The 16,060-nt window shown below is 38.4% G+C and overlaps 1 protein-coding gene across 50 annotated transcripts in view; it reads right to left on the bottom strand.

The window, feature by feature from the left end:
* Positions 1-16,060, bottom strand: part of clasp2 (cytoplasmic linker associated protein 2) — a 58,522-nt gene that overhangs the window by 10,483 nt on the left and 31,979 nt on the right. For 2 of the 50 annotated variants that reach the window (XM_055218848.2, XM_055218850.2), the window contains 12 exons: positions 15,902-16,006; positions 13,105-13,131; positions 12,560-12,586; positions 10,541-10,708; positions 10,295-10,336; positions 9,491-9,598; positions 8,515-8,577; positions 6,411-6,517; positions 6,104-6,127; positions 5,724-5,971; positions 3,829-3,892; positions 2,966-3,022 (listed from right to left, as the gene is read on the bottom strand). In XM_055218848.2, coding sequence (XP_055074823.2) covers positions 2,966-3,022; positions 3,829-3,892; positions 5,724-5,971; positions 6,104-6,127; positions 6,411-6,517; positions 8,515-8,577; positions 9,491-9,598; positions 10,295-10,336; positions 10,541-10,708; positions 12,560-12,586; positions 13,105-13,131; positions 15,902-16,006 — 1,040 coding nt within the window. The remainder of the gene's footprint in view (positions 1-2,965; positions 3,023-3,828; positions 3,893-5,723; positions 5,972-6,103; positions 6,128-6,410; positions 6,518-8,514; positions 8,578-9,490; positions 9,599-10,294; positions 10,337-10,540; positions 10,709-12,559; positions 12,587-13,104; positions 13,132-15,901; positions 16,007-16,060) is intronic. The other 48 variants (XM_055218854.2, XM_055218856.2, XM_055218868.2 and 45 more) reach the window with 40 other exon arrangements.

Genomic DNA, 16,060 nt, shown 5'->3' with positions numbered 1-16,060 from the left:
AATGTATCTCTTTGAATTGTTTTAATACTCAAACAACAAAAAATATATTGCATATAAATATATACATTCAATACAGTTACGGACAATAATGACAAAAAAAAGAAAAACACAAAAAGATTTGCTACTACCAACCAAACATTTCAAAACTGTATTGGTGATTTGATTTCAAAATCAAATGTCATTTTGTGATTAAAAGGAGATGATAAAGGTGCTACTCAGTTATTTACCTACTTGGAATTGTTAACAATTTTTTTTTCATAAAAGGAAAAGCATGCTAAGTGTTACATTACAACCAATATTCTGAAACAGCAAACATCTAGATTATTGATGTTTAAAACAGTGAAACTGATTAGATAAAATCATTTGATAATAGCTAAGCAACAGAATAAGAGCAGGATTAAAAGCATCATTTGAATACTAGCTGCCCAAATTTGTTACCGATTAGTGTATTAGTAATGGAGAGCACTGGCGCCATGTTAGCGTCCCAAACACACAGATGAAAACTGAATGAAGGAGTTTTCAGCAGTGGCCATTATTAAAGTAGCATCTCGCAGTTTCTGTCCATACAGGCATGCCACAAAAACAATGAGCGGTCAAAAAAAAATTTGCACAGAAGGTAACCAAACTTACTCTCTACAGTTCCATCACAGGGTACAGCATGAAAGAAAACAAAAAAACTGGTGAATTTCCATGCAAATATATAAAAGATAAGTTCTGACTGCAAAGTGCAAACCACTTGTGGAACATCAAAATCAATAAAATAAAAATATTTACCAAAATATGAAAATTTTCTCAATTTATCCAACCTCATGCAATCCCGGATGTACGTGAATTTCTTTTTTCAGCTGAACATGTTATCTCATGTCAATTTGACATCATCGATGTGCCCCCATATTTAAATTTTGAAAACTGTGTTGATCTCTATGGATACATGACGTAGTGATCACCTGAATAAGCTAAAAATATTAAATTACAAAACAAACCTTAAAACACTACAACATTTTAATATGAAATTCGTGTTTATCTGATGAAAGTCAAATACATCTTTGATGCATGAGGTACATTTTCATTTTGAGGTACACAATTTTCATATTTGGGAAATCTGTTAAGGGTGCTCCGATCAGGATTTTTGGGGCCCCGATTGCTGGAGCATTATCAGCTAATACCGATAACACAATCTTTTAGTCTTTTTATTAGGCATTATTTTACCCTTTTTTTACAAAAATGCCTAACGTTATGACATTAATGGAATTTGAATGCTTAAAGCATATAAATAACAACACAATCAGAAGTGTCTTTAAACTCAGGTGGGTCAGAGCAGCACATCAAATGTTAATAAAAACAGAAACTTATTAGAGCAAGATTAAAACAAAAAACATTGTTGATTATTGCCCCATTGTATTTGTGCTCGATCTTGCGGCACGTTTTCTTAAAAAATGCGATTGAATATGCGGGATATTTATGCAGTTTTAACAATGAAATTGCTAGAACATCCCAAAATTCCGGGAATTTGCAAAAACTGTTTGCAGCTTTTCCTTGATGTTCACGTCGCGTAATTACGTCACTTCCTAACATTCCCACGACAACAGGGAACATGGCTGCACATGTGTGAAGCAAATGCAACATTTTCCAACTTTCTGCTAAGATATGTATGACTTTTTGCTACGAAAATGCGGGGATTATGAAATCATTGCGAGCATAAATCTGCAATTTATGTGGCGAAAGTGCACCGTATTTAAAAAATGCGGCCCCCGCATAAATATGGGACTTTGGATGATTATGCATTGAATCATGCGATCGAATAATCATGTTTTTCTGGAGGGACTGTCTATGTTTAAATGTGTTATGTTTAAAGGTGCAATAATGTAAGAAAAAGCTCTTGAGAGAAATGCAATATAAAATGCATAACTATGTTATCAATAGTGTATAAAGACCTTGCATAATGAACTGTATTATTTTTATTACCTTAGAATGACCCACTTTTATCATACATACACCGCGGGTCTCCTTACAGGCAAGTTGCCGTCATATTTCTACAGTAGCTGGTAGCCTTAAACGGACAAACTGTTCTATAGAGGCCGCATTTCGTCCCTACGTTGTCTTTGACGACAACATTTTTGTCCTGTGGCAGCTACCGTAGCTTCTCATTGCATTTCGAAATTGAGGTTTGTTGCAATTCGCTATCTCACATCTAGATGCCGCTAAAAACTCACATTACACCTTTAAATAAACAAACAAAAAAATGTATACAGAAAGCAAGCAAAGCCTGATCTACATCAATGAAATTCTCAATGACTTCAGCTTTAATCTCGCAAAAACTCCCATTGTGATAAATGCGACTCCAGTGCACAACAAATCCCTTACTTGAATCACATTTAAATTCTATATCCGCTGATTTCTGCAGATTGGTTTTAAGCACAAATAATGCACAAAAAAAAAACTGTAAAAAGAAATCTTCCGATGCAACGTCAATTTGCTGTAATTTGCGTTTGCTGTAATTGACACTTTTAGGGTGCTTTCCGTGCCATGGGATTTCTTTGGGACAAACTTTGCAAAGTTGAAATGAATTGTCTTTTTTACGCAGAACAGAACTTGGCTCTTTTTAAAGGCCTTAACAGAGATTGCATATCAAAAAACTACAAACAATTATAGGCTGACATCGAACAGTGACCGATCGATTGGAGCACCCTTAGAATCTCAAGAAATGATTTTGTTGGAAAGTTTGACATGATATACAAAAAAAATAATAAATAAAAGTCACCCCAACCCAAAAAATAGAAGGCCACTATTATGCTACATACAACAATAAAGTGTGATATACAGAACCTATGAAAGGTTCACCAAAACCATTTTGCAACATACACAGTTTGACAGATAATCACATCCAGGGGTTTTCCAGATCCCTGAAGAACAAGGAGCTGTACGTGATTGTGTCGGACACTGTAAGATTGAATGAGTGTTGTACCTTAAAGGAGGCAGAACTGATACCGGATTCTGCCGTGCCGAAGCCTCTGGAATCACGCTGCAAATCAGAAAGAGGGGCGGGCCATAAGCCCAGCAATCAGAAAAATTGGGCGGAGCTACGGTTTACTTGACAAGGTAGAAAATGCCAGGAGGAGGATCCAGGAAAACGCAAACGAGTGAGAGAAAGAGAAACACCTCAAACGCTGGTTAGTCTGTTTGTGTGTGCAGGACTGGACTGTCAAGCTAGCAGATTGTATAGGGATAAAGTATTTTTTAATGCTTTATTAACATTTAACGCAATAATCTAATATTACAGGATGTCAAAAATTATTTTCCGATGCTTTGGGTTTCTTCTCCAAAGCGGTATCACTTAAAAAACAGTCTTGTTATCAAAGTTTGAGTATAAAATAAGTCAGTATATTACTTAAAAAACTCAACTATTCCTTTAAGATTAAGACCTCATCTGCTCTTTAAGGTTTAGTGAATTGTGACAGTCCCAGTGTGTGTATGCATGAGTGCAAGCATGAAAGAGAGGAAAGCCACGGAAAATGTCCCTGGCGACACTTGGGAAAAGTTGAACGAACCGACTGACAGCACAGAGCATCAGAATCCACTCAAATCAAACCATGCGATTAGCCACGGTCATCAACCCGAGTTAGTGCACGCAGCACATGCCTGAAAGTGTTGAACAGTGTGTGTGTGTGTGTGTGCTGAGAACAAGGGCTATAGGAGAGGCAGAATCCGATATAGTTAGGCAGGTTCGTGTGATGTAAGTTCATGCTGGCATATATCCACAGAAGCAGGTGCCTGTGTATGTTTGTGAGGGTGTGCAGGAGCATGTTTGGAAGCGGCATGCGATGGTACCTTGCTATGAGGGTCTGCAAACATCCTGGTGAAAATTTCACACAACCTCTTCAGCTCAACTCGGCTAAAGGAGAAAAAACAAAGTAGTACTATTTTAGAAAAATCAATATCAAAATAACTTTTGAATTTCAAAAACCAAAGTTTAATGCATATATGATAAAACTTTTAACAAAATTTTAACTTAAAGGAATAGTCTACTCATTTTCAATGTTGAACTATGTTATTACCTTGGCTGGGAATTGTTGATGCATCCCTCTGTCGTCTGTGTGCGTGCGCGTGGGCGCTGGAGCGCGCTGCGACGCTTCGGTGGCATTTGGCTTGGCCCCGTTCATTCGGTGGTGCCAATCAGAGATGAAGTTGGAGGTGACCAGACGCATCGGCGTTTTTCCTATTTGGGACGAGTGGTTGTACGAGCAGGTTTGGTGGGACAAAATAAAACGTAGCGCTTTTCTAAGCGGATTTAAAAGAGGAACTATATTTTATGGCATAATAGCACTTTTGGGAGTACTTCGACTCGCCTGAGAAGTCCGCTCCCCTTCTCACTCTCATAATGGGAGAGGGAGGGTGTTACTGCGCCGAGTCGAAGTACTCCCATAAGTGCTATTACGCCATACAATATAGTTCCTCTTTTAAATACGCTTAGAAAAGCGCTACGTTTTATTTTGTACCACCTAACTTGCTCGTATAACTACTCGTCTTAAATAGGAAAAACGTTGATGTGTTTGGTCACTTCTAACTTTATCTCTTAATGGTACCATTGAATGAATGGGGCTAAGATAAATGCCATCGAAGTGCCGCAGCACGCTCCAGCGCCTACGCGCACGCACACAGACGATAAAGGGATGCACCAACTCTTCCTAGCCAAGGTAATAACAGTTTAATATTGAAAATGAGTAGACTATTCCTTTAAATTTGTGATAAGATAAAAACTTAAAGACAATAAAGAGAAACATAGGTGTATATGAAGAGTTTGGTTCCAAAACGCAATAAACGGCATTTTAAAAAAAATGTGTTACCGCCAAAATCAGTATTGTATCTGATCAGTATTAAAAATAAATTCTTCATTTTACGCAATATCCGATATCCGCTGTGTTATTCTGTCATCTTTTCTCCTTTTTTTTTTCAAACTGCGACAAACGCCAGTCCGCCTTCTCTTCAGAATGCAATAAATCCGATTAACCAATCACAGCGCACCATTCCTTGCATTGTAAACAATTAATGGCGTGCTTTAAATACACACGGAATATTAGTTTTCCTCATCTACTTTGTACTTCGTGATCAACAAACAAACAAAAACAAAACAGCAATCTTGATGGCATTGATAAACCTGTGGTGGTTTTCTGTGGCGGGGAAGAAACGTAACCCATCAAATTCAAATAATTTACGTGAGCAGCACTCGGGCGAAGGAAAAATGCATCAAGCTTCTGTCATGCTAACACATTGACCCCAGGGGATCTTATAAAAAACAAAAATCGAGCAGGACCAAAACAATTTACAGCTGATCGCTGTCAATAAAGTTCAGCAATGATGTCCCAAGGATGACAGCAGCAATGACAGTGTTCTTAATATGATATAAGTTTTAAATCAGTGTATACCACTAGTCAACTGCACATTCATATATTGATTCAATAGATTTATAGCATTTTGAAAAAACCTTTAGAGATTAATTGCATTTTACGGAAAAAAATAATCTGTTTTTATAATAAATCTTTGAAAATCAAATTATGGATTAAGTTATTATAACCTAAAGATGCTATGTAGAAGTTTGTAACAGAAAATGTCCATCTTGTCACTTACTTGGTATAGGTAAACACATTTTTACCCAAATTAGTCAAAATGGATTTATTGGTTTTGGAACCAAACTCTTCATATATTTGTATGTGTTTGCATGTTACCTAAGAGTGCGTTGGTTCTTCAGCAACCCTTGCAATCCCATCAGCCCCTCTTTTCTTTCAGACCAGTTTGAAGAAGCACAACGATTCAGCACTTCTGCCACATCCTCAGTCTGCCGCATATATGTTGGAATACTGCCATTCCGGGAGCTATAGGAACGCTCGGAGCATGCGCTTGATGCGTCGCTGTTTGCATCATCATCCGAGTACATCCCATAGTTGTCGTATCGCCGCCGAGCAGGTTTCTTCTGCTTATAAGAACATAAAAGAATAAATATAAATTAATCGGGAATGAATTCATTAAAAAAGTAAGACATTTTGGAAGAATTTTCAAGGTTAATGCCGAGACACAGACAAGCGGACAGAAAGCCAAACACACTAACCTTTCCCCGCATATCTCCTAATAGCTGGCAGCATTGACAAAGCCAAAGATTAAAGCATGATTGATGAGTTAAAGACAGACAATTTAGCACATAATACAATGTGATTCTCTTAGGTTCATATATTAGTACGGTCCTGTTTATTTGTTTACATTTCCCTTGTTATCACTGTATAGGTATTGGTGTTATTGGTTTGTCTTGTATATCTTATCCAAAGAATTTACTTGATGTAGGTATGTGGTGTAACCATATGAGGACTTTAGGTGTGAATGTTGGGTAGTTCCTGTGTGTAAATGTACGTATTATTTACCAGAGCATCTGCCAGAGCTTCTTCCACATCTGATCCCGTGTTCAACACTCTCATGGCACTAACTGAGGATGAGAGACGACTGGACTGAGACATACCCAACCCAGAGCCTAAAATACACATCACACGTTTTACAAACACACACATGCACAAATACCACATGCACACCAAAAATAAAGTTGCATGCGCTGATCTTAGTAATATTTACATCCATCTCTGCTGCTTTAACCAAAACTAAAAACCAACCACAAATAATACAGAAACCTACACTAGACAATGTGAAACAAATATATAATCACAGTCAATAACATTGATGAAAAACATAAATTCCCATATAAACAATACATTTCACAGGAACTAAGGAAAAACTGGGTTAATTGAGGCAAAAAGACAGGTAAGGTGTCAATAAAAACCCATGTTCCACAACTGAATCTAATTGAATTGACAGCAAAAAGCTTCAAATGCAAAGCAGTATCTTTCAATTTTATTTTTAACATATATATTTAATTTTCTCTTTTTTCCAAACAACCCTGTTAAATTCGCTTTTGTCTCATTTGCTCCTCTTTTCTCATTCAAACTCCATTTTGTTCTGTCTCTTAAAGGTGCACTCAGTTATTTTATTGTTTACGTCAGCATCTTGATGTTGAGCTCACAAATGCAACTGTTTATCTGTTCTAAGAACAGTCAGTAATACCTATTTTCTGAATGAAAGCGTCTAATAACAGCAGAGTTTGAGTAGTACTTAATGGCTGGTCATGTGATCTTAACATGGCAGCCCCCAATAGATGACCCACTTCATGTACAATAAAAACAGCTATTAATATAACTGAAGTCTTAATTTCATGCAAGTTTCCATATGTTTTTTTAAAGTCCCAATATCTTCAGGATTTTGCAATAACCAAAAATGACTGAATGCACCTTTTAAATATTTTTTAATTCGCTGAACTTAATGTTGCCAATGTTCATCTTTAAACTGATGTCATGTTGTCTAATGTTACGTACACACCAAACGCGTAGCATCGCGGTGCTCGATCTACATTACTCACGGGATTTAACTTTGTGTCATGCGAATGTTTTGTTTCAGTAGAATTTTTCAACTTGCACGAATCAGGGTTCCCACAGCTTAGTTAACTTCTAATTCAAGGACCTTTCAAGGGCTTTCCAGGTCCAATACCCTCAAATTCAAGGACTAAATGTACACATTACATCGTGTTACCTTTTAAGATACATTGTTACAGTTCCGTTTCGAGGGAACTCACGCTGCGTCACTGCGGTGACACTTTGGGGGCGCCTCTAGGGGTAAGTGCGTCTGAATGTGTATATCAAATTCAACCAATGGTGAGGCTTAACGACAAAGGCAGGGTGACACGGGAGCCAGAAAGTATATAGCTATCTGAAATATTGCCAAAGACGGCATTACAAGGACGCATGGCAAGAGAAGTATGCCAAGGGAGACGCAGCGTCTCGTTCCCTTTTCAGGAAACAACAGTTACACACGTAACCCGAGACGTTTTCATGTGTTAAACACAATTATGCAATAAAGCATTTTGGTATGAATCAACATTCGCATACAGAAGATATAAGCATTTAAAGCGAACAGTTTAGCATGTTTGCTTAAAAAGTCTAGAATTTTTATGATATTATCCTACACTACACAGAGAATTATATGGATTTTTTTCCAGAATGTAAATTTTGTATATCTATGTATGTAAACTTACAAGGATTTCAAGGACCCGTTGAAACCCTGACGAATGCGCGTTTGAGGCGAATAGCACGTGTTTTCGTGACATTCGTAGCGCCCTGCACGAGGATGTGTCTGGTCGCGTCTTTGCATTGACTTTGTATGTAATCTATTCGCGCAAATATCGTTGAACTCGCATTTGGTGTGTATGCCCCATTACATTTGCAGCTATTTGCTGGGTATCACTAGAGTTGTTATATGCGTTATAGATACTGTGGAAAAATGGTTGTTATGATGACTAAAAGCATGCAGGTCCAATGAAAGCTAAACTGAAAGAAGCGAAAGAATGAAATGAAACATGTTTGACAGTGACTTTAAACAAAGGCTTCTGAGAATAGGCCAGTGCTGGCTGGGGTAACAGTTCACCTGCTGCCCCGAAGGCATCTGGAGCATGAAGAGCACCAGTTGAGCGCGAATAATGCCGGGATGCTGCAACACACACACGCACAAGAATGCACACACACATAAAAATAACCACGCCAGTGTTAGACCTCACCAGAGAAACTCCCAATTAGAAGTAAGGTGAGAAAGTGCCATCACCAACCACACACATGCACCACTGTGGCACACACACTCACACACACACACACACACTGAAGTGTCAGTGCTCAATGGTACAAGTCCAGTTCTGCTTAAGTGAACAAAGTTTTGTATGCTTTAAGTACAGAAATTGGGTATTAAATGCATCGTACCAAAAATTACAGAGGCCTTAAATGTTCTTAAATGTTCAAATCCTCATCCTTCATTTGGGCACTTAAAATAAATGTGAAAATCCCAATATGAATGATGTATACAATAACATTACACATTATTTGCCATACTGGGTAATGATTTTCTTTCAAAAAGCACATATAAAAAAGTAGGACTATTGTTTATCCATCAGGAACTGACTGGCAAGTGGTCTCTAAACGCCAGGTGTTTGGTAGAGAGATAACTTGCCAGATTGATGACTTCAATAAATGGCTATTTCTAATATTCCCCGTTTATGGTCTTGGTATTTACAGCCTTTTTCTCTGGTGTGCTGTATTTGAAGACCACCTTAGATGATGCTTTTCGGCAATGCTCACAGCCAGAAATGAGGCAAACAAAACATGGCACTGACCAAGCTGAACCAAGTGAGGTCATTACATCACTGGTAATCCATTTTACAAGTCAATAAAATGGTAATGTGCTGTAGCAGTGATGCTGGGCCACTGTACATCATTCTTATTTGGTAGCAAAAGCTTGCCTTCCGCTTTCAAATCACGTGACATTTGAACATGGCATGATTTTGACTAATCATATAGGCCACTGCTGAAGTTGATTGGTCCTGGTAGATGAAACGGTGGGCGTGGCTACTCACCGAGTGGCGTGAAGGAGCGCACAGGGCTGGTGTCTCTGCTGCTCTCTCGACTGGCCTCGCGACTGCAGCCCTGACTCACGCTAGGACGTGGTATACGACTACCCCTCACTGACACACCCCCAAGATAGTGAAACATACCAAGAAGAGAGCATAGAGAAGAAGATATAGAGGAACAGAAAGGAATATATCATATAAGATAGAAAAAGTTGGAGAAATAAGAAAGGCCAAAACCATTACGTTGACACAATTGCAAAGCAATAAAATGAAAACAGAGATATGTTCTGTTCAAGGAAAAATAGGGGGCCCAATATCAAACCCTAGGGAACCCCACAGACAGTAGGAAGACAGACATCATATGAAGATTAATATTAGTACTAACTTCTGAAGCTCATGCATGAATTTGTAGTTAAAGCAATAGATAAGAAATTAACAGACAAGGAAAGACTTTTGCAGGGGTAGGAATTAAAGGGTGAATGTTAATACATGGGAGGTGGCAGGACTGGATTCTTTGCTCTTAAATCCTGTCTTTTAATTATTGTTCATTGTTCATCTGCATTCACAAGATGGACTTCAGCCATTTATTTATGCAAAGAGCAGCACCAAGCTGTGGGGTTTAACATCACAGCATACAAGGGAAGACCCAGCAGGTTAATGTGACAGCATGATCTGCTTTCCCAAAGCAGCGTGTTACACGGAGCACACGCAGCCATCTTCAGCATGAAACCCATTAAGATGACAGCCCCAGTTCAGACAAGCACATGAATTATCTTAATGGGATGGCTGCGTTGATGACAGAAAACATACCTCCTTTTGATCCATTGTAGACGTGGCTGATGTTTGATGGAGCTTTGATTGAAAAAGAACATTTCAGTTTTGGTGAGAACGAATGTGACTTTATGTGAAGGTCGTGAAATTTGCAACACTGTAAAATAAACAAGGCAAGTATCCTATAATCCTACAGAATTGATGGGCACTCTGACTCCACCCATCAGGATTCGTACTCTAACTGAAGAGATGTGAATCATCATGATCTCAGACATGAGTGCTTACCAACAGATAGGCGTGTGGGGCTGGAGTCTCGGCTGCAGCCTTGACTGCGTGGGATCCGACTACGACGATGAGAGCCTGGAGCTGCACTGACACGCTGAGCTCCTGTACTGAGCGTGCTCAGAGCTGTGCTGGCTAAAACCCGGCCAGGAGAACCGGAGCGAGAACCCGCTGCAAACATACAGAAAAGAACAAAAAGACAAAAATTGTGAGACTGATAGACTGATGAACAACTTTTTGTGTGCACATCAGGATTGAGCAAATTTCAGAATTTAGCATTTAGAATAAGACTAGCGAAACTTAAGCTCCAATTGAAAGAAATTAAACAGTCTCGTACAGAGTATTTAATTATGCCTATTTATGACTGATATTGAAATATATTCATTGACAAAACAATTACCAGATTCAGATTTTGCCATAAATCTCTACAACATGTTTGCCACAATGTTTCAAATAATTTTAAGTAACTAAATTTGCTGATTATCTAGTATTTAGAAATATATATATAAAAAATGTATACATGCACGGAAAGGAAAAGCCTGGAATAGCTTACATCATTTGTATGATGCGCTAATTATGCTGTAGTTTATGTTAATAATTACAATCTACAGCCTACTTAAACACTAAATTGGTTATATTTATTTCTTTGTATTCAATTTTATATTGATTGTACATTTTTAATTTACAATACCATTCTGCATCCTGTTTTCTATCTTAAATCAAATTCAGGAATTGAAATTTAAAATGCTTTTTGTTTCTAAATGATGCACAACCCTGATGCACACAAGCACAATTCACTTATATGACTTAAAGGGACACTCCATTTTTTTTTTTTTTTAATTCTCATTTTCCAGCCCCTCCATTGAGTTAAACATTTGATTTTTACCAGTTTGAAATCCATTCATCAGCTGATCTCCAGGTCCGGCGCCAGCACCCCCAGCATAGCTCAGCACAATCCACCGAATCTAACCAGACCACCAGCATCGCGCAAAAAATATCCCAAGAGTTTAGATATTTTTCCTATTTAAAACTTGACTCTTCTGTAGTTACATCGTGAAAAGTGATATTACGCACTGCCCGAAAATAGTCCCCTGCCATTGAAAGTTACAAAGGGGACTACTTTCGGGCAGTGCACAACATCACTACGCCTGCTGCAGCCATGTTACGGCAGCAAAGTCCTTGATTATTACGCCAGAATAAGACTATAGTCCTAACCATATCTGCCTAGAAAATCGCAACTTTTAATTTTCTGTCAGTCTTAGTACACAATGTAACTACAGAAGAGTCAAGTTTTAAATTGGAAAAACTCTTTGCGATGCCAATGGTCTAATCCGATTCAATGGATTATGCTAAGCTATGCTAACAGTGCTAGCGCCAGACCCGGAGATCAGCTGAATGGATTCCAAAACAATAAAAATCAAATGTTTACCTCTAGGGGAGCTGGAAAATGAGCATATTTTCAAAAAAAGTGGAGTGTCCCTTTAAACACCACACACAGATATGACTGTCCACCAAACACAAATAAAATTACTGACCTAATAATATTCAAAGCTACAGTCGCATTTATTTTACTCCAGACAGCTATACCACACAAAAACAACAATCACAGACACAGACATTGTGAAATAAGTGCTAGTGTTGTGATCTTTACTATGCCGAGACCAAAAGGGAAGAATGAGGTGTTTATGGTGAAGTGAAAATGTTTCTTTGACTACAGACTACACAAACACAGATGAAAGCGCCCACGCTGCACTCTGACACGCCAATTACCAAATCTTTCAATTTCCTCACTCAATAAGCCGTGAGGTTTTGTGCATGAATCACGCACAGGATTCAAACAAAAAAAACAAACGTTAGGGCATCCAGAGTGAGCAAAGCTACACACCCTCCATGCAGTGAAGAAAGTGTGGGCTGATGGGAAAAACCTGTCTTGTTCAACCACAACAAAGGTAAGACTCTAACAGGATGAAAGTGACTGCACCAAGAGAATGAGTGACAGATGAAATATGTTGAAAATCTTACCACCAACAGGGGTAGCAGACTGTGATCCTGAGCCAATGAGGGGGTAGGATTAGGGAACGGGACGGGGCCGAGTGGCCAATTGGTTGAAAGGAGGAACAGCATATTAAACGGATACAATGCATTATGGGGTAAATAACATGCAGTAAATGTGGTGTGATGCACACACACAGTACGAATGATTGAAACCATCAGCCTGCAAATAAAAACAGTTTGAGACGGCGCGCACATAGATTCAAAAAGCCCTGCAACAGCTCCACAGTCACCATGAGGACAAATGAAAGACATCATGAATGCGCCCCCACTGCTTTACTGTAATGTTTCAAACATGTATTAGCAGTCGAGGCCGCCCCATACACACACACACGGTTGAACTGATGCGTCTGTTTGTGTCTACACGCCTGCAGGCAGAAATGGACTGATACCATCACACCCAAGTGAAGACCACACAACATGCAGGGCACTGAAAACATACAAACTCTTGCACGCAAACTCTCACACACGTTTGCATGAACTAACACACTCGCCAACATGTCAGACGAGGGTACCTGGCGTGCAATCGGAATCGTCGGAACCTAGAGGCACAGAAACAGTTGGAGGAGCTGTGGGTTACAGCGGGATGACTCCTTATAATCTGACAGACACGCACTTGCAGTCAGGGACGCTGTGTTTATAGTCACACTACACTGCATGCTTACCCTATTTTATAAAATGATATCTAATATTGGGCATTTCTACTGTGCAGTACATTTTAATTAACTATTTGTACGTTTACCTGAATCCTCAATAACACTTTTTGTTAGACCATCGTGTGTAAAATCCATCTAACTCTTTCCCCGCCATTGACGAGACATTTTGTCAAACAGAGAAAATGCTTTCCTGCCAGTGACGTGCAATCCATATTTCCGCTATTATCCACTAGATGGCGCTCTTACACAACTTATAAACACTGCTGCATCCACTGATCAAAAAACAGTAAAAACTTCTGTGTATGTTTTGATCATAATCCGAATCCGATCTCCAACAAAAGTCCCCCACAAAAATGTAATTACCCCAGCTTTTTGCTCAAAATGTTGTATTTTTGAAGAAACCTACCCATATTAGAGGGATGTTAAAATGGGAACAAATGACAATTTTGTATGAAAGCAGAGGGTCTGTTCTTCCACTTGATATAATGCATGTTTATATATTTAAAGAATGCATTAAACTTTTGTGAAAATATAAAAAAAATGCTGGCAACTGGCTAGATACTTAAAAAAAGTTGTCGGGAAAAGAGTTAACCTGAATGATGTTCTGTAAGCAATGACATCACTTTTGTTGGGAAAACAAACAAAACAAAACAAAAATATTGGTAAGGGTAACACTTCACAATAAGGTTTTATTTGTTAACAATTAGTTAATGCATGAGCTATCATGAACTAACAACAAACAATACTTCTACAGCATTTATTAATCTTTTAACTCATTCCCTGCCAGCCATTTTTTTGAAAAGTTGCCCACCCGCATTTTTGTGATTTTCACAATAGTTTCACAATATGCCTTCCAGGAACATTTATTTCTAAAAAAATTTTAACATACAAATATATCAAATTAAATAACAGACCCTCTGCTTTCAAACAAACAATAAACAAACAAACAAAACGGGAAAAAAGTTTCATCCAATTTTTTCTCTGCTTATAAACTCCTAAATATGTTTTTTTTCTTAAAAAAAAAAAAAAATTAAGCAAAAAGCTGAAATAAGTGCATTTCTGTGAAGAAATTTGGCTAGAGATCAGATTCAGAATGATTATCGAAACATACACAGAGTTTAAAATTAGTAAATAATGTTTTGGCTTCAGTTTTTTCATAAATTGGGTAAGTGGCCATCTAGTGGATAATCGTGGTATTGCAAATTAACATAAAAATTCATCAGGCACACTTTTTTATGCAAACGTTTTCTCTTAATTGAGGAGATAACTCGTCAATGGCGGGGAAAGAGTTAAGATCATGTTAATTTCGAGATTTACTAATACATTTATAAATTTAAAGATTTGTAACTGTTAACATTCATTGAAAACGTTATTGTTCATGTTAGCTAATGTATTTTACTAATGTTTACTGATACAAACAAAGTGTTACCCAATAATCAAATTACATCTGATATAAATCTTAAAGTTGACACCCTTAGGGGGCGTGCACACCAAAGCTTTTAGGGGAGCGGATTTTTCAGGCGAGTCGAAGTACTCCCAAAAGTGCTATTCTGCCATACAATATAGTTACCCTTTTAAATCCGCTTAGAAAAGCGCTACGTTTTTATTTTGTACCACTAAACTTGCTCGTATAACTACTCGTCTTAAATAGAAAAATCGTTAATGTGTTTGGTCACTTCTAACTTCATCTCTGTTTGGTACCATTGAATGAATGGGGCTAAGCTAAATGCTATCAAAGTGTCACCGTGCGCCACAGCGATGAAGTGCACGCACTAAGATGATAGAGGTATGTATCATACCTCTTTTTAGTTAAGGTAATAACATAGTTTAATATGGAAAAAGGATAGACTATTTCTTTAAAAGAGATTCAACTTTGAGTGAAAAGCTCCGCTCGTCAATGTCAGTTCTCACACGGCCATCCAATCACAATGGAGGAGGGGCGGGACATTAGCACAGCAACCAACCGGCTCACAGCTCAAGTGTCACAGCTACCAAAGCGCTCGGGTGAAAAACAGCTGGCATTCGGCGTCCTCAAGGCATTTTTAGCCGCGTTTAAAAGTTTTGGTGTGTCCAGCCCTTAGATAAGTCAACTCTCTTCCATCACTAAGCGATGCCAAACTTTATTTGCATTCGGTTAACCTTCTTGTTCTTGTGTAAGTAGGCTAAAGTTTAAATATAGTTGAAGTAAGTTTGATCAGAGCACAAAAGATGCATAGTTCAAAATGTACTGCATAGGAGGAACAGCCTTGTCGTATAAACCAGGGTGCCACGACTCGGTCCTAGAGGGCCGGTGTCCTACAGAGTCTAGCTCCAACTTGCTTCAGCACACCTACCTGGCAGTTTCTAGTATCCTTAGTAAGACCTTAATTAGTTGATTCAGGTGTGTTCGATTAGGGTTGGAGCCAAACTCTGCAGGACACCGGCCCTCCAGGAGCGAGTTTGGGCACCCCTGGTATAAACTATTGAAGAGAATTTGCTGACAGTATTAAGTTTCATTACAGACATTCATTTACACTTACATGAGAGATGTGTCAAGTTAGTACGATATGCTGATGGTGCGATTTGTAATTGAAACAACAGTGCAATATATATATATGGGTATAATTATAGCTTATGATTCCCACAGGATGAGTTATTTGTGTGTGCAGGTACTTACGTTGTGACTGGGATGCCATTTTTGATCGGTTTCGCCCTCTGGAGTCAACCTGACTGCTGCTCATGTTGGATGCCGTAGATAAAGTCTGCTTAGTCCTTAATCGGCCTGGAGGTAAACAAGCCAATCATAAAGCTCAAATGATATAGGTAATAACAAGAA

This window comes from Misgurnus anguillicaudatus, chromosome 20, assembly GCF_027580225.2.
Source record: "Misgurnus anguillicaudatus chromosome 20, ASM2758022v2, whole genome shotgun sequence".
Taxonomy (NCBI): Eukaryota; Metazoa; Chordata; class Actinopteri; order Cypriniformes; family Cobitidae; genus Misgurnus; species Misgurnus anguillicaudatus.
The sequence above is the reverse complement of the archived record's forward strand: the minus strand, read 5'-3'. Positions and strand labels throughout refer to the sequence as shown.